The sequence below is a fragment of the Pleuronectes platessa genome, chromosome 6 (assembly GCF_947347685.1).
Source record: "Pleuronectes platessa chromosome 6, fPlePla1.1, whole genome shotgun sequence".
NCBI classification, from domain to species: Eukaryota; Metazoa; Chordata; class Actinopteri; order Pleuronectiformes; family Pleuronectidae; genus Pleuronectes; species Pleuronectes platessa.
The window spans coordinates 15693235-15712790 of record NC_070631.1 but is presented as its reverse complement, the minus strand read 5'-3'; the positions used below and the strand labels follow the sequence as shown (position 1 = coordinate 15712790).

The window sequence follows — 19556 nt, the reverse complement described above, 5'->3', positions numbered from 1 at the left end:
TTCCTTCAAGATTCTGCTCCATGTTAACAGACATGACTGCTTCACATCATCCGTGCAGATTTGTCAGATACACGTTCACGCCGCCAATCTCCAGTTCTACCACATCCAAGAGGTGCTGTACTGGAAGAAGAGCCGGAGACTGGGGAGTCCTCTACGTACACTGAACTCATCGTCATGTTAATGCAACCGTTTTGAGGCGACTTTTGCTTTGTGAGGCAATGCTATATCTTGCTGGGAGAAACCAAGATTGTAAGTTGTGGCCATAAGGGGAAGCACATGGTTCGATAAACTGTGCTATTCAAATAATGATAGACGGGTATTAATGGGCTAGGGAAGGTTACAAAACTTCATCACCATTATGAAACAGACCTAAATGCCTTAAGCCTAGATATCAAAAGCCTTGTAATACAAAATGTCAATACTCTATTCATACTCTTCCGCATTCATGAGCCAGTAAGCATGTAGCATGTTTGAACCATAATCTAATAATGCTGGTGATTGGCTATCTTCAAGCACACACACATCATAAAGGCGAGCAGCAGAAACTAAACGATATAGGCCTTGTGTGCCTGTGTGTGTGTGTGTGTGCTTGTGTGTTGTTGTATTTTGAGAGGCTTGAGTGCAGTGTGTGTCGCAAAGTAGGTATAAAAGTGTCTAAGAAATCAAAAGTGTGGCTCCGTTTTTATCTGAAAATATATTTTATATGAATATGCAGACAGAACATTGCTGACAAGCCTGGCAATGCAATGAACTTGATGAAACACCTGAACGTGCATGAAATAACTGCAAGAGCAGAAAGTTGCTCCGTGTTCGACTGCGAGAAGAACTGACCCCAGCTGGAAACCTTCTCATCCAAAACTTCTGAGGACAGCGCTGGGTTGTATTTTAGCAGATAAGGTTCAGCAAACAGGGGAGAATATAGGCCACCAGCAAAAGCTGTTAGTGGACCTCTACACTTCTAATCAGCTCCAGAAACGCACACACTCCCAACCGGAGTTTGTGTTGCTATTACAGGAAAATGATATAAAAAGCTATGGCAAGAAAAAAGAATGCTTCTATCCCTAATGCAATTGATATGCTCAACTACAACTACTTTTTTTTAATGTCTACTTGTCTATTCATTTTTACCTGTTGATGGAAATTTTCCCTCTACTTACAGGAAACTCTTTTTATTTATTTGGCTCATCTGAGATCCGTTTCAGGAATACGCAATCCATCTCCATCTGGCATCAACAATCATGCCACATTCAAAGTCACTAGAATCACATCGTTTCTGATGTTTGTGAAGAAAAGCTCCTGAACTGTATCTGCATGATTGTATCCATTATACTGCTGACGTGTGATTGGCTGATTGGATAATTATGTGTACAAGTGATCCTCAGAGAGTACTCGGGAAGTACGCCCCCGATCAAGACAATCAAATTTGTAATGTTTGTGCTTTTCACAGTTAAATAGAAGTAGGATTACACAGCAGTACTCTGGGAAAGCCAAAACGGAAATTAACCTATGTACTTAGAAATCACAACACATATGTAACTATAGAAACCAAGCAAAGTGTTGCTCTTATGTTCCTGCTGCAGCAAACCGCTCACTCCCCTTTTCCAACCTGACGGCAGACCAGCATGTCATGTGGTCACTTGATTATGTGACTTGATGCTGTGCACTTCTGGACAAGGTTCTTCCGACAAAGAATTGTGGACCTAAATGTTTTAGCCTCTGCCGAGGAAAAAGTAGACACAAAATTGGACTTATGCCTTTCAGCTTTCATTTAAAAGGTTGGACAATGTGTTTAGCCTTCAGAATGAGGATTAGGAGCATTAGGGTTTTTTAAATAGAATATGTTGCTAAGCCAGTTGGCAAAATATATGCACTACACATGTTTCAAACATGTGTAGCAAATGTTCTGCCAATATGACTGTGTGAATAGGAGATATGTCCTCAAATGTACCTTTAATTACCGTATAGTGCTCCCACCATGATGGCTGGTGATGTACAATTTCTGCAAAAAGTGTCCATCGAGTCCCATTTAAAATCATCACGGAAACGGCCCAAGCACAAGTTCACAAAGTGCATTTAGAGAAATCAACTGTCTTGCATTAGTTTGGTCTTACCTATGACTCGCAGCTCTGCGTTGGTGAATATTCGGCCATGCTTGTTCTCTGCCACACACTGGTACATGCCGATGTCAGCCAGATTCAAGTTATTGATCGTCAGCACTCCATTAGTCGCCTGAACTCTGTCCTGCTGAAGACACACACACACACACACACACACACACACACACACACACACACACATATATGCATTTAACGACCACGTGACTTGTGAATGGAAGCTGCAGAGCAAACCTGACAACAAACATAAACTGGTTTTGACAAGGTGAACAGTCAGCAGAAGGTGCTCGCCCTCTGGTGTAAATATAAGCCCCAATACAGCCACAGGTTTAAATCCAATCCTCCTCTCTGCTGGTACCTTTGTGTGCTCATGCAGGTAATTAGTACTTGCTGAATTAATATGTGATGAAAGCGCTGTAGTCAAAATCATACTGTTTCTCTGCTGTGTCCCATTGTCCATGTTTCTGGACACCAACATCCAATATTCAGTTTCTCTCTTTCCCCAAGAATAAAATCTGGTTCTCAGGCTTGTCATTAAGTGTGTCTGTCTGCTGTTGCTAGGGTAAGGGGGTGCACTGCCTGTCTATCACATTGATAACCTGTATCTAACATTAATAAAGACAGACAACATGCAGACTTCATTTCAGCAGGTAGGATGTTGGAAGGTGCATAAACAACAAAATCGCTGTCTCCAGATTTTGATTGCACTCTTGGAATTTGGAGGAAAGCAATCGACTGTCGCTTGACCAGGATCAGGCGGGTAGATAAACTGGTCACATGTCACCTATATTATCTGGGGTCAGACTATTCAATGCTTCATACAGACCAGGAGCAAAATAATCAGTCCTGTTATAGTCAGTGGAGATGTTTAACAATTGGGGGATGATTACAGTTTTTAGTCCTAATCAGAGTGTAGGCTGCTGCATTTTAGCTGACCTTCAGCTGCTGAACAGCTTTTTCTGTGAAGAGAACGTAACAATAATCTGTTCTGTTGGTGACAAAACTAAGGACAATTATTATCAAACCATCCAATATAATGATCTAACCATACAGTCTTCAAGCTGTTTCAATGTAATTTTACACATACAGCTCTACTGCATCACTGTTTTTTTCTAGAAATTGGTAAAAATGTTGGATGAAATAATAAAAGTTGTAATGTAACTGTTCATTCTACTGCTTCTCCTGTATTAAAGGAGTTTTTTTTTTTCAAATATCTTATATGTCTGTGTTTCTATATAATATTTGACATGCTTTGTTTGCATTCAGAAGTTGGGTCATTCACCTTCATTTAGACAAAACTAACATTTATGACTTATTCAACGCAATTTAAAGTCAACGATTATTAAACATAACAACATCATTTCTTGTTGACTGCAAACTGTCACAATATTGACAGCCTGGTTTTCTGTTTGTGTTCTGACCTTTCACTGAATATAAGAAATATGTGAGATCTTTTTAGGGAAAGTTCAAAACACTATTACATAATATAAAACCTGGAGTCAAACTCCTTTGAGGTGGGTAATTAGGGGATCTGTATTGACATGGTAAGTACTAGAATTCTAACTATATTCCCTCTGACAAATGGCCTGATCTAATTTAAGCTTTAGCCACACTTTTTCTCTCCTGGGCGGGGGGTGATAATTGAAACACTGCTAATTTTCTGTGGTCTTAATAGGCCCGCGGTGAGTTGATGTAACCCGCTGCTTAACATAGCACCGAGACATCTTCAAACTGTGGCTAAAATCAGAGCTCTAGGGAGTTAATCAGGAGTAAGCTGCAGCACGCAGGATAGTTTGTTCTCCACTAAGTATCGTGGAGAGAGCATTGGGTGTGAGAAAAAATAAAGCTCAGCAGGTGATGCTGTTTGTTAAAATATAAATGCATGTCATTTTAAAACTGCCTTTAAGGAGTGCAGAGCATAATAACAACATCAGGTGTTGTAAAGTTTGTGTTTCTGTCCCCACTGCTTTATTTGACCTTTTACACGGGTTTGGCACAAGCTTTCTGCTCCCTTTTTATAGTTGTGTCAATTGGAGTGTGGCAGCTCTCATTGTTCTTGCCCTTGATCTTTCCCATTGAGTTTAGCCGGACCTTCTAATGTCACTGACTAAGTAGTCCAGAGGGTCCTGCCGCCAGTCTGTCTGTCGTCTGGAATCATTACAACACGGCCACATGAAAGGACAAGGACTGTCCCTTAACATTAGTCAGTGATACTGCTGAGGATCTTCAAAAGGGGCTCTTTCATGACGGACACAAAGCTGACCTGGCGCTAGAGCCACCGCCAAAGGGAGCTGTGGGCTTGGATGGATGCAGTAGTGTGCTAGTGGAACACAAGTCTGTGGCTTTTCGGCCAGGACTGGATGCTTACTTGTGTGTTTAAGGGGAAAAGAGGATACAGGGAGAGGACCAGAAAGAAAGAGAGAAGGAGTAGGGGCGGGATGGAGGGAGGGAGCAACAGAGAGAGGGTGAGCCATAGCAACTTTGAATAGATAATAGATGGTCCTTTTAGGTTACACGGTGCAAGCGCCCAGGGGGATGCGAGACGAAAGAGATCTGTGTAAGTGCATGGGTTGCTGCCACACTACTCTGTACCCATTGCCCTATTAAAAAACCCTCAGAGACTCCGTGGTGGCTCTATCACAATCTCTTTAGCAGCAGAGACAAATGACTGCATTCGTCTGCTTTATGGCCATCATTAATTATGTTTGGCTGTTCTCTGATACCAGCACAGTTGAGCTTTGAAAAGGAAGATCACGGGACACAGTACCTCCTTCAGAAGGCAGGTCCCTAGCTGTTGAAGGTAGAAAAATCTCAAAAACACACTCACGTATGTAGCTAAAGAGGGAGCTGTTGTTGAAGTGGAAAAATACAAGTGAGAGCAGGTCCTTGTTTCAGTTGGGTGACATTTTGAAGTGACAGCCCTCCTCTGTGCCATTTAATTCCCTTGGAGGCGGCCCAAAATGAGGTGGAGAGAGAGAGAGAGTGAGACAGGGAAAGAAGTGGGAGGGAGGGAGAAAAAGCTTAAAAGAGAGAATAAGAAAGAGAAAGAGTGCACCAGAGATGCTGAGATAAAGAGAGAGAGAGGGAGGGAGAGGAGGACTGATCCATTCTAATGAGGAATAACAAATAGCCCCTTTGGTCCTCCTCTCTCCCTCTCTCTCTCTCTCTACACTGCTGACCTTTGGATTTGGAAATTGATTTACTGTTGCCGCAGTTGACGGTGGCATTTTGAAAATGGTAACACCCCATCTCATTAATATAGCCACATGTACGGAGAATAGGTTACCTTGGCCACCTGCCACAGGATTTTTATTTCAACGTTATTTATAATCTAGCGACTATCGTGCGATGGGATCACGCCAGTCACGATGCCCGAGAACATGTTGACGTTCCGACTCATGAGTATTCAGTGGAGTCATTATTACATCATCAGGAACATTTCGTGAAGAGGACGGTACTCAAGGGTCAGACCACACCCATCTCTGACCTCAGCCTTTCTTTAATCTTAACTAAACGCCTATTAACGTTTCTGATTGTATATGTGATTTTAAGAGGCTGCAGTGCTGTAACTGTGGATCTCGGATGGAGAAATAGATTAAACACGAAGCAAAAGATGTTTTGCCAGTGTATGCTAACGTTAGCAAGCTAAATGTTGCTTGGCATCGCCGCAGAAATAACCGTGAAGACCAAAATTAAGTTGATTAACAAGTCTTGTGTGCTCCTCCTCGCTGGAAAAAAACAAACAAAAAACTAATTCATGATTCACTTAAAAATTATGAGTGATATGAGTAAATTCACAGGTTCTGACATCAGCGTTTGCTTGAGACTTGAAGGTTTGGACCGGATATTGATATTACCTCACAAACTAGAAGTTGTCTCCAAGACTAAAAACAATATCAGCTGCTCTGTCACTGCATTTACGCCCCAATAATGGAGATGCACTGTAGGAGCGATAAGGGTTTCCTGTGGTTAAGGATTTGTGGCAAACAGAGGAAATGACCTTTGACAATCTTTCAATTTTCACAAAATACCAGAGCCCAGAAAAGTAGACGATGACCATTTGTACGGATTACACTTTTATTCGCTCCACATGCAGAATTTGCTGATAATCCTCTGTCATAAATAGCTACCAATTTTGATGGCAAAACTTTATAATCTTTTTCATTGTGAGCGCACCAACATTTAGCTCTCTAATGTAAGTTCGCAGCCCTCAATCCAAGTTAGACAAAACTATACCAACACCCCCCCCCCCCCCCAGCCAAAAAGACAACAAAACAGCAGGCCAATCTTGGGCTCGTTACCCAATCCAAATAGTGACACTATCAGCAAATGTGATGCGCTGGAGTAAGGCAGAAAGAGCACCAAACTCCAGCAGCACAATAACACAAAATGAGGCAAATTGCCTAAATGTGAAACGTATTTTGGATGATAAGGCTTTTTTGTCGCCCTCCCCAGAGAGAAGGGACTTAATGACAAAATTGAGAGTAGCAGATAGGGGAGATTGAGTGCTGAATTGTTGAGTCCCTGGTTGATGACAGGCAGAAAATGGCATCACTTTGGCTTCCTTGCAAAACACATAAAACCCTGTACACTCACACACATACATACACACACGCACTTACACACACACTTTGGATGCCAAATTAAGTCCCAAGCAAATTCAGCCATTTCAAGGTGGCCTGTTCTTGCCAAGTACGAGCCTATGAGTTGGAACCATTCGAATCCAGCCAGAGTCCTTAACTATATGTCATCCCTCTCTCTTTCCCTGCTTCCTTTTCTTACACTCCCTTTTGACTACAAATAATTAAACTGATGGCAATCAATCTATCAGTGTAACTATCTAAAGGGTCTGTATTTATATAGCGCTTTTCTAGTCTTGATGGCCACTCAAAGCGCTTTACAGTAAAGTTTATCACCCATTCACACACACACATTCATACCATGCATCGATGGGCAGCACTTTCTCTATACATGGCAATTAGGGGTTCAGTATCTTGCCCAAGGACACTTCAGTATGTAAATGGTTAAGACTGGGATCGAACCCCCTTAGCCACAGCCACCCCTCTAGCGTGAACCTCTGAGACTAATGGATGCAGGAAACATTGTGGTAACACGTACTTATTCCCACTGACTGAACTGCTGTCGTATTAACAAAGAAATATTGACACATTACCATTCAGATGAAAGCCTGTTAAGTTGAGCATTCCAACTTTCAGCATTCTGTTGTAAAAAAGGTGTTGCAGAGCGCAAATCACCACAGATGATCTCATGTTTCTTATTTGTTTAATTTGTTGCTCGGTGGTTTGCACTGTTGTCTCATACAAAGAAGGTTTCTCCTATAGTTTGCTCCCTCAGTACATCCACATGCAGATTGGAGTCAGATAAAATGGAGACTCTAAATTGACTGTAGGTGTGAACGTGAGTGAGAACAGTTGTGTGTCTGTGCACGTTGGCCCTGAGATACTCCACCTCCCACCCAAGCTGGATTGGCTGTTTCCCCCACGACCCTCAAATGATAAGCAGTATTGACGGATGGATGGAGTTTTTCTTTTAATTGAAAAGTTGGGGGTGAGGATCCAGCCTACTATAGTGCAGGGGAATTGAGAAATCAATATTGTGTTAACAAAAAACACAATTTAAGAACAATCTCTTACCTCCATGGGGTCCAGGGGCTCTCCGTTCTTCAGCCAGCGGTACGAAGGCTTGGGCTTGGCGCTGGCTTTACACTCCCACACCAGAGTGTCATCTATGGTCTTCTGAACATCCTGAGGCTTCTCGGTCAAGTGAGGTGCAGCTGAGAGGTCACAAACCACATACTGTAAATTGAATGCAACACAACTGCTTGCACATTGCCACTGTGAAGTACATTCACAATAAATCAATGAGCCGACCAAGCAGGCAATTACTTCATTAAAGAAGCATCCAAGGGCACATTAATAAATCCACTTCCATTTAACCCACTCTGACCTCTACTTAACACTCTGTATGAGGTTTAAATGAGGACGGCTCAAAAGTGAATGTTTGACACTGTTAACACTGTTCGCGGTGAGGTCAAAGGCTAAAAGATAAGATTTATATTTGCTTTAATCAGCTACAGAATAATGATGCAGATCTTTTACAAGAACTTGAATTAACTAACAGTAACATTTGTGTTATCCTGACACTGAATAAGTTATAATCTTTTTACCAATGTAGTTAATTACATTCCTTTTTTAAATGAATGATCTTTTGAAACATCAGAAATCCATGGAAACGGCCTCAGTATTTATGATCCTGCTCCTGCTGTCATACAAATGACTAGCACCTTATCTCTGGAGACAGTGTAAGAAGATTTATGGCCCTTGTGAAGCACCCATATAAATAGAGGACGCCCTGCCAGGGTCAGGGGGAACAAGGTATTTAAGAGCTGTGTTACTTTGATATTGTAATAACTTTAATAATACAATACAATTAATATCTCCTAATTGAAATAGCCTCATTTTCCAGGATCATGATAGTAAAGCTAGATCAGTCTCTCTGGTACAACCAGTGTCATGGGCCGTTTAGCAGAGCAAATACTCATCCCCACACAGGGACTTAAGGGTTTTCAATACAAAATACCGTCTCTACTATCACTAGGGCATAATGTGGTTACGAGTGTTGTGTGTGAATCTGTTTAAATCAGTCATAATATACTCAGAGAACCTCAGGGGGCTTGTTTTGGAGGGACACTGACTATCATATCCTTTCCAAAACAGTTGGAGTTTTAAACCTGTGTGCCAAACAACTTAACAGGCAAAATAACGAAATGTAAAGATGACAACAAACTGAAGCGTTTTTCTTTCTATTTCCTATCTTTGGTAACAGCGCTGCATGCATCCAGTTTAATTGATGAGAAGAAACGATGATTTAGTGTAAAACGATTAGAGGAGTGTAAAAAAAAATATATAAAAAAATTAAAACATGCCCTCTTTGCATACTTTTCTCAAAATAAATTGTGTAATAAACATATTTTGTTCATGTACATTCAAAATTGCATCCACCCCTATTTCTTACAATAGTGTGCAACTAATAAATAAGGATGCAATTGAATTTTTGTGAGATAAAGGTCAGCGAGATAGTCTCAGCTAACAACAGCAAACAACATAAATCATACCCCCCCATGCCTCAGTGCCCCCTCCCCAGTTTAAGGTCTGTTGCTATACAGAAACAAATAGCTCATGACATCCTGTTAACAATATTACAAATGAGAACATCAGAGATAACGGAAACGCAAACATGACACAAGCATTTTCTATGCAAAGTCGATCTAATCGTGTGCGAGCCCATTCAAATGCAGTCAACTGCCAAACCATGATCTGATTTCATATCCCCTGGAACCACAGAAGGACAATTAAGTGGGGAATCGAAAGAGAAGTCACCCCTTATTGTTCCCCTGTCCGCTTGGGTAGGGTGTTGCAAACACCAAATCCCAATATTGATTCCCCTATTCTTCCATATAGTTGATGGATGTCCCACAAACGCCTGTCTATGAGAGTTTAAAATGAGATTACAGATTTTTATCACCTTGCTGGCGGCCGGCCAGTCTGTGAGCCTTTGTGATAAGAGGAGACTTAAATCTTACAAGGGGAAACATGACTTCCACACAGCTACAGTGGAGATAGGGCATTATAGGAGCCATGCAACATGGTGCAAAGACAGAGATAGGTCCAAGTTTAAACATCATGAGCTTATTGACCAAATGACCATGACATGAGCATATACCAGCTTTTAGATCCTTAGCTAATCAAGATCCAGTCTGAATGCCGTTTTATGAACACTCCTCTTTAAAGTTAAGCATGCTTAATCCCCAGCCTACCTACAGGTTCTGTGAGCATTTCATCTTTACCCACAGGTGCTGAAAAAACCCTGCATTATCATATCAAAGGCATCCTTCTTCACAGGAAAGAAAAATCTGGATTTGATGATTTCAGTCTAGCACATCCCTACAGGGCCTTGTGGGCGGACACCATCGATGCATAAACTGCAAAATAATGGAGAGAGAAACCATAAAAAATCCTTCATCAAGGGCCATTAAAAGCTACTCAGAATATGGGCCATAAGTCCAGTGTTGGTGACGGAAAAATCACCGCTCCCTGAAAGGTGGTATAAATCGTTGTGCACCACGGCCCCTGTTAGCCGCTGGCACAAAACAAGAGCTTGTCAGAAATGAACTACTGTTAATAGCTTAATTTACTACCACATTCCACACATTCCAATGTATGATGCCGTTATATATGAGTTCTAATAAAAGCTACAGATTGCATGACAACAAATAAAACTTTTTGTTAGTCTCACATCAAAGCCAACCTTACATTCTGTAAGATTTTTGATCAGGCAAGGTCGAAGTGAACCTTTGAGGCTATGAATCAACGGGTAGAAGATTTGAAAGAGGTCTATAAATGTAGAAGTTGTAAGAAAGTTTGCTTGTTCCTGAGAAAAGACGTGAGAATAACATAACTTTTGGAATCAAAGTCATCGAAAACCATCCGCCTACTCACCGTAGAAAGACAGTTTCCCTTTAACCGAGTTTCTTCCTCTGCTGTTTTCAGCGACACATTCGTATATACCGGCATCCTCCTGCTGGAAGTAAGGGATCTCTAAAACGCCGCTGGCTTTATTAATGTCCACCTTCCTGCCAAAAGAGGCTCCATCCACTCTTCTCCAGCTGATGGTTGGCACCGGGCTAAAGATACAAAGATAAAACACAAAGAGCGAGGCCATGAAATGAAAAATACTCCTGATGATCGTTTTATCTAATGATATAGCTTAATTGAAAACACATGCAGGAAATTACACAAGGGAATATTGGGGGACACTGATAAAGCACGTCAATGTGAAATGAATGTGAGACTGGTGATTGTTTCTTCTCTGTGTGTTCAGAACCTGAAGGAATCATTAAACTGTGAAATCTGCCATTCTCAAAATCACTTCACAAGGGTCTCCACACATTACCATGCAGCTGAGATTGGTGCAGTAAACAAATGATAGCATAGTTATGACTGTGGCATTATAATACTCAGTGGGACATACTTTCCAAGTGCAAAGCATTCAAGTTTGACAGTTGAGCTCTTCGCAACGGGGACGACTTCAGGGAACTGAACTTCGATCTTCGGCTCATATTCACCCATCACACCTGGAGTTACGAAAAGAAACAAAGTTAATGTCACAGAGTTGAGTTAAAGGGATAATTTTTTTTTCATTTTAAGGCCCGAAAAGGTCAAAGAGAAATAAAATCAAAACAAAGTTTAGGTGATCTCTTTGAATGCCTTGTTTTTTTGCTTTTTTTTGTGACCAGAGGCTCAGGGAGAGAGTCTCTACAGGGGACTGTTCTCACCACCGGACTTGTAATAATACAATCGATACATTTTACTATAGAGGTGGAGTACTTGGTTTCAAACATATACCAAGATTAATTAACTTGTTTCAACATGAAAAGAAAAAGAAGATGAAATGATACAGCTGCTTGTTGCCTGACACCAGTCCTCTTTTTCCAAACCAGTCAGCTGGATAAAAGTCAACTTCAAAGAAAAAACTTTGGATGATTTGATCAGCCAGACAGTTTAACCAAGAGACTCCCGGCTCTGTTGGGCATACTGAGCAGCAAAGGCAGTCTTCTTTCAGCGGCAGTCCGTACAATCTCAAGATTCAATTTTTCAACACCACCAGACAGTGAACAACTACATTTTGCAGAATATTCACTGAAATGACTGAAAATGAAGGTTGCTGTAAACATTTAACGAGAAAAATACATGATCACCTTTCAGGCTACAGCTAACTTAAGTTAATTAACTTGCTCCAATTTCAATTGTGACAGCACTAAATCTTGTGTTCAGTAAGCGTTGTGTTTTCATACCATCTACCCGCAGCACTAGGGGGGTTGGCGGTCCTTGCACGCTGCTCTTGGTGACTGTGTTGGTGACTACACATGTGTAGTTGCCCACATCAGACGGCTCCACTTTGGCGATGTAGAGGTTGCCGGTCTTCTGGGACACAAATCGCCGCGTGTCCTGGATGATAAACGATGGGTACTCGTTGAAAATCCATGTGAAGGTAAGCTCTGCGAACAAAGTCAGGGATGAAGGATGTGAGACATGTAGGGTGAAATTAAAAAAACACACTGCATTAATACATAATCTACGTCCATGTGGGCCTTTTCAAGGAAGTGGATATTTACGCTTGTCTTGAAGGTTGAATGTCCAATTACAACCTTATGTACAATATTGGATATTCAACTTTGGCCACTAGAGTTCTTCTGAACTTTGATGAGGTCGTGAAGAAGTGTTAAATCATGGAAGTTGTTTTCCTCACCACCACTGACCAAACTAAATCTACCTGGAAATTCACAAGGCATCAGATTCTATTTATTTATTCTTCACGGATGAGTTAGTAAATTAAAGTTGTATTCATGTTATGCAGCGAACAGAGTCAAATTATTGTGATCACTGGAAACGTTGAAGATAATAAACGGTCAACGAGCAAACTGGCCAGCAGTGTTTTTCATACTGTCTCCACAATAAACAAAATAAGTACATAAGTCTAAATGCTTTTTTGACATTTTAATGAAGATATTATATCTTCAAGACCATGGGAGCCTGCATTGGTGAGGACAGATACTGAGACAGAACCAAAACACTGCACAGCAGTTAATCATAAAGGGATTGAGGATTATAAAGGAGGGAAAGACTGACAGTGATCATCATGAGGTCACACTACAAAGTTATCTACCAGGAATGTGTGAGTACATCTCTCTGATTGTCAGGTAAAAGGTAAGGTACAATAAGTCGGTAATTGTATCATCAAATTACTCCCTGTCTGATTACATCTCATTTTAAATACCTTCTTTGTTCAAAACTCTTCTCAGCATTTATGACTTGAACACAAAGACAGTGGTTGAACATAAAAAACAAAACAACAAGCATTTCCCTGTGTGGCTGTCCTGTGGCAGCAAAGGGCCTTAAATCAACACTGAAGCTGCAGCTCCTGCATAAAAACCCTGTATAATGTCTAATAAAACCATTGTATTACAGATCATGTTATTCAGCATGGTACCACCTAGTCTACTATTAATCATTCATGATAAGAAGTTTCTGTGAAAGACTCCCTGTACTATCAACCAAATGGAGTGCAGTCAGAGAAGCTTTGCACTAACCATCAGCAACATTATAAAAACGAATGATGGTGTTATGACATAATGACACGGGATAGATTGCTCTGGACCATATTGCATCCCTGTCCCAAAAGCAATCTTGGCTGTCGGTAAAAACTTCTCTAAGCAATGACTCTGCACTACGGCACTGGGAATAATTGAGACGTGAGTCGGACACTCACCCACTGACTCAGGATTCTTCCCTTCTGCTCTTTAGGGGACTAGAGGATGTGTGGGCTTTGACATATTACTGCAAACCTTGCAAATCATCCCATGAGATAGAATCCTGAGAATGAGTGATGTGCATGTGAGTATGTGCCTTTTCACAGAGTAGTGCAGAGTGGGAGGTATTTTTGCTATGTGGGTTGGATCTGTGAAGGAAAAACTGACCTTGGGATCATCCCACGAACACAACACGAGATTGAAACCTTGACCACATCGTGCAGTCCCACCTTTCTCTCTCAGTTTACTTTGAGTTTCATATGCACGCTTACAGTTTGTAGTTATTGATAGATTTGCTGTTGCATGAAAGAACTAGATTTGCATTTTGAAAAGCAAGATTTTTCACTTTGTTGCCAAGAGTCAAGTCAATACCCCTCTTATGTCGGTACAGTAAATACACACATGAGGGGAACAGGGACGTACAGATGGGAGACTGTCCCTACAGAGATTTGAAAGGGGACGTACACTTGCATGAGCTCCGCCATCTGCCTAAAAGCAGCCCTAAAGCGAACCTATTATATTGTCTTTGTTTAACAAGTGAGATACATGTTAAAAACACATGATTCAATTTAATCCATACAAAAAGCTCAAGGGAAATAATATTTTTTTAAAGATTGTACAGAGCCAGTCCAAGTATTTTCCTCTGTTTCCAGTCTTCATGTCAAGCTGTTAGCTTTATATTTCAGCAGCACATTAAAATGGTGAACCAACACCTTGATAACCTCCATAGAGTCAGTTTCAACAAGCATCTCTTGCCATGAACTTTGTCCTAACCTGTGTGACTTGTACCAACCCAAATGTCCTGGTTTGATCCATCTGACCCACACAGGGAACAGCTGTAATATTGTCTCCTCCTCTAAATAATACATCCTAGCTCTCATCCTGACAAACATATCTATATTTAATGTCTGCTTTGAAACAATACCTTCCAAAGGTGCAGGCCACAACAGTCTGGAGCAACAACAAATAAGAGGTCACCGATTGGTTGGTTCAAGATTAATGGAGAGAAACAGGAAGCAGGAAATAGTAAGTGCAAAGCACCATTGGTCGTACTTGATGGTTTGACTTGAGAGGCTCCTGCAGATGCGCGGTAATGGAATAATGCGATCATGAGTGACAGTGAGTGGCAGATTTTCATTTTGGTTCCATTTAGCCTGTGTATAATGAACAGGCAGCATCCATTCCCGCTTAATGATCTGAGAAGAGGAAAGAGAAATGGAACATGACAGGCCAAGGACAGACTGAATCCAGAGCGGGGGGCTTTGCACAAGTGCGTACTGAATCAAAGAAAAGTACATGCACAACTTGTGTTAAAGTCTGAACTCGTAAAGTGTGCTGCCTGAACAGTGAGAGCTATTAACCAGGGCCACCTATCTGTATTCACGACACGCAACAAGTGCACTCTGTGAAATGGCTTAGGTCGCGCACATGGGAGAAATCCCTGCAAGCTATGTGCGTAGTGCCTGGCCAGTGAGTAGCCTCTGTTTTTGGGGTAGATGCACACTAGATAGAGAGAACAAAGTGATTTCAGCCTTGAGTAAATCTAAAAGGCCCGTTTCCATTAGCGAAAGGAGGTCAGGGTGTATTACGTCTCGGATGAGCCACAGTCATTCTGACCGTCTCAAAGCACAAGACGACACATTCCCACGTCCGATGCAAATATGGGACAGCACAGTCAGTGATCCCTGCTGGGACTCCTCTTGGATAATTGGCAATATTTTGGTCATTCTCTAAGTGCAACTCCAAACTGCCGTACAGTTTTAGAGCATCCCGGCCGTACCAAACTACTTCCTGCAGCTGTCTTGAGGGTTCTGAGGCATCGTTAAAATGAAATAATGGCTTCCTGAATCATGCATGGGATATTGAAATCCTTTAAGGGGGAGATGAGGCAGATCCTCGTCTAAGGCTGCATTGTGCTGAGCATCAATTGTGTCCTGTCACCCTTTTATGGTAGCATGTTTCTCAATTCGCCACACTATTTAAATGCCAGTCAGGATTTGTATTTGTTTCAAATGTGCAAAAATACAGTCATGTGGCTGTAAATAAAAATCAGCATTCAATTATTTGTCTAAGCGTATTCATGCATTTGTCACATCCATATAATTTACTTGAACGGATTTAACATTTACCAAGATCTTCATAAATATTTTGCATTATGTCCGGAAAATATGCAGCAATATTTCTCCACTACACCTAATTCAATTTTAAACCAAACTACATTTGACTACACAGCCACAGCTGGAGTTCAAAATGCTTTCTTCCAAAAAGCGACTTAAATTGGTAGTAACTCGAAAAACATCTGACATTGTATTCTCCGTTTTCTTTCTTTCTAAAGTGAACAGGCAGAGTGCATCCATTCATATTTGTATTCGAAACACAGGGCGCAACAAGAAAAGAAAATGTCACTGTGCTTGTATAAATGTGAGCATATAACTAAATCTAGATGGATGCATCATTATCGCAGATGATATGGTCAGAGCAGCCTTTTCTAGCAGCAAAAGTGTTGGAAAATTGGATATGATTCATCCTAATGTACATCCCAACGTCCTCAACATCTCCATCAATAGGCATTATCTAGGGTGACAGCTGCCGAAAATATTGCCGGAAAATGGATCACCGTGAACTCTGCGCTATGTCTCCAGAGAACCAGCCGTGATCCATCACAACGCGAGGGCACGGAGGGGGCTGCTGATGTAGATAAAAGCAGTCTGTACATTACTGGACCCCTGGACAACAGCAGGCTCCGGCTGCGTGTATTCGATGGGAGGAGGCAGGGAAGCAAGCTGACCTAGTTTCAACGGATTTGAACAACATTTGCAATTACTCACCGTTCGCCCGTTCCCAATCATTGTTGACATTGTATTTCAAGTTATAGCAGATTTCTTGCATTGCATTTGACTGTTGGTGTTATTCATCAGTTCAGAACATTACAGAACAAAATGTGTCTCGGTTTCCTTTGAATAATGTATCTCTGTTTTATGTCTTGTTTTATTTCTATGTCAAAATAGCTTACCAAGAGGAAATGAAGAGGAAAGAGACAAATTATGTGACTCTTTTTATCCGAGGCATCTGAAAGTCGTTCATAAAACTGCCACTTATCAGTGATCAGTTTGGCTACTACACATGCAACGTAGTGTTAACAACTTAATCATGCACACAATATACATATCAATGTATTTCCACTGCCGTGTCGAGGATTATTATGCGAACATTTTAATGTTTGTGACAAAGTGAGTGAAGACACATGTAAACGTTGTAGCATGCTTGTTAAAATAGCAAGACCTCCATCTTTAACCTCCAACACTAATTACTGCTGTTTGTTTATGAATAGCAAGACATATTGTTACAGCTACACAGACGGGTTGAGTTAGTTACATTAATTCCTTCTGATAATAAATCTACAGTCAAACGAGTCATTTACCAAACACTTTCTCTTCTATTTATGCTTTCAGCGATATTTTCTGTCATTTGAGGCAGCTCTCATCACACTAATGTACACCTAAGTACTATTTTTACCAGTAAGTTTAGTCCATCCCATGATCACTCACAAACTCTGGCTCTAAATTATTATAAACTGCGCAAGATGATGGCGTAAGTACCCAGAATATTTTGACCTCATATCTTGATAGTGGGAGAAAGTTGAGAGGTGTCTTCCACGTTTATGTGCAGTCTATGCTTTGGATTGAGACAAATTTAAGATCTGCAATATATCTGGTTGTTGTCTAGAAGAGAGAGCATTGTCCCTAGCTGTGTGCATGTGATGTTGTTATGATTTTCATAATTACTGTTATCGGGCAAGGATACCGGATACATAGGGGAAACCATGCTTGCTCTAGGACACGTACTCCGAACTAACACTGTGTAAATATAACTTATTTTTCATGCAAATTCGTTTCTTGAGCCTGCCTGCAACGGCTGTACCTTCCTGGATCTCAGGCAAACTCACAATATGCCTGAACAAATTAACCAACTTTTACATTCTTTACTTTCTAACCGAAAAACTCAGAGAAGAATTGTAGCTAATCGAGTGATGACACAAGCAGGAAACACAATTGCTACCCATTGTGAATAAACATAAATGATATCAAATCTCAAATCATATAATATTATGTTCATCTAATGTGAGGAAGCATCTGCTCCAGTGGCAGTGTGAGTTTATGTGCGTCATGTGGCACAAATAGTATTATAGGTTTGTGTTTCAGCTACAGCTTAGAAAATGGAAAAAAATATGCAGCTTTAGATTATATGTAAGTATGGATGTTGTTATCATTTGTCTTTAAGAGAAAGGTAAAGGCTTTGTATGATACTGAATGTGACGGATGTGGGCCGGGTGCGATGCCACAGAGCAGGATACTGACAACAAACCCTGAGGTACTGTCGTCCCAAATGATCAGTGTCACATTGCAGAGAAGCCCTCACAGGGTTTCCAGCCTAAATGAACAGAGCTAAGTTTTGGAAACAAATGACAGACAAGATGCAAGAATATGAATTATTCAAATAAATCTATTAACATTCCCCTAAAGACAAGAACATCAAGACCCAGATACTATATTTCAAAATACTTTTTTTAACCCAACCATGTCGATTAACATTTGAGAAGCGAGATTTTGTCAAATATGCAAGAACGCAGTAACAACAAAGCAGTTGAAGTTCCTAAACAAGGTCCAACATCAGAAGCTTGGGGGATATTATGAAAATGAGTTTATAAAGAAGCAGGGTACATTTTAATCTACATCAATATGACAATGTGTCCCCAAATTCCCTTATTGCAAGAGAGTAAATCAAGAACGAGTGTAGAAGCCCTGCTAGGTAAACCATCGGTTGAAGTTAAAAGGGAAAACAACACAATTCAACAGTGAAATTTCAAATGAATAAATAAATAGATAAACTGCAACTGAAAGAAAAGTACACAATGTGTGGTAGAATGAAATGACTGAGATGATTCACTTGATTAGCAGGTGAGGTTTTTAAATGACAGGAACACTGCAGAGCTTCTCACAGAGGTAAATCTCCCACCTGATGGTTATATAAATAAAACAGGATTCATCATCAGATGTGATTTTATGCTTCATAATGCAGGTGAGCTGTTCACATTACGAGATTCACGACCTGCGAACAAGGTCATTCAACACGTCCAGTGCTTTCCAGAGCTCAGGAGCAGCCTCCTGAATTATTTGTGAAGTTTGGACATGTGAGAATAAGTAGGTTCCTCAAGTCCGAACCTTTCTTGGCCTTGCTCAAGTATGTCATAAAACCTCTCTCAAATCTAACAAGAAAATACTTTCTTTTGTACCCATCATGTGAAAACCTGTATATGTGACCATATGCTCCTTTTCGCCTGGTCAGGAAACCCACTAACACCCACTATTTCTTATCGTCTTATTTTTGTCTGCAATCAACATTCTCTCCCGGGTCTAATGACTCTGTAATAGACGTGGGTTTCATTCCTCTACAGCTCCAATCAGTAGTTATAGAAACGTGATACAGGGGTGAACACACTAATCTGGCAAGACAGCGAGGTGAGAGTATCTCAGTTTTCTGTTAATTTGTGATGTTTAATATGATGCATTGTTGGGATAAAACAGAAAAGCATGCTTCTGGTCACCTTTTTGGCCATAGGGATATATTTGGACATTTAGAGAGAAAGTCTTTAAGGATTCTAACTTAATTGGTAAACTTTACCTGTTATCTTGGCCTGATTCATACATCTATATGTTCTGGCCGCAGTTTGCCAAAAATCCAGAGATGATTCTTACTCAGTCCCGAAATGAAATTACAAATGACAAATCAGCTTCTCTCAATAGAAACACTTACCACCTGTAGATATTGAAATTCATGCTTCGTACACCTGTGCCTTCACTGTGTATAAATAACTCACTAACTGACAGACGGAATAATGCTGCAAGAATAATATGCAGCATTTCGATATTGCTTACAATATATACCGCACAGCCATAAAAAATTTGGTATGACCTACACTGACTTCGGCATTCATTAAACATCTAAACAATACAGATTATATTCTTGACTCAAAGGTGATTTAAAGGTGACTC

The 19556-nt window shown here is 40.7% G+C and overlaps 1 protein-coding gene across 1 annotated transcript in view; it reads right to left on the bottom strand.

The window, feature by feature from the left end:
- The window catches only part of cntn3a.1 (contactin 3a, tandem duplicate 1), a 65366-nt gene that overhangs the window by 23122 nt on the left and 22688 nt on the right, over nucleotides 1-19556 (bottom strand). Inside the window, exons 5-9 of the mRNA XM_053425082.1 lie at nucleotides 11989-12192; nucleotides 11166-11268; nucleotides 10634-10818; nucleotides 7769-7908; nucleotides 2112-2244 (exon numbers count right to left, since the gene is read on the bottom strand). Coding sequence (XP_053281057.1) covers nucleotides 2112-2244; nucleotides 7769-7908; nucleotides 10634-10818; nucleotides 11166-11268; nucleotides 11989-12192 — 765 coding nt within the window. The remainder of the gene's footprint in view (nucleotides 1-2111; nucleotides 2245-7768; nucleotides 7909-10633; nucleotides 10819-11165; nucleotides 11269-11988; nucleotides 12193-19556) is intronic.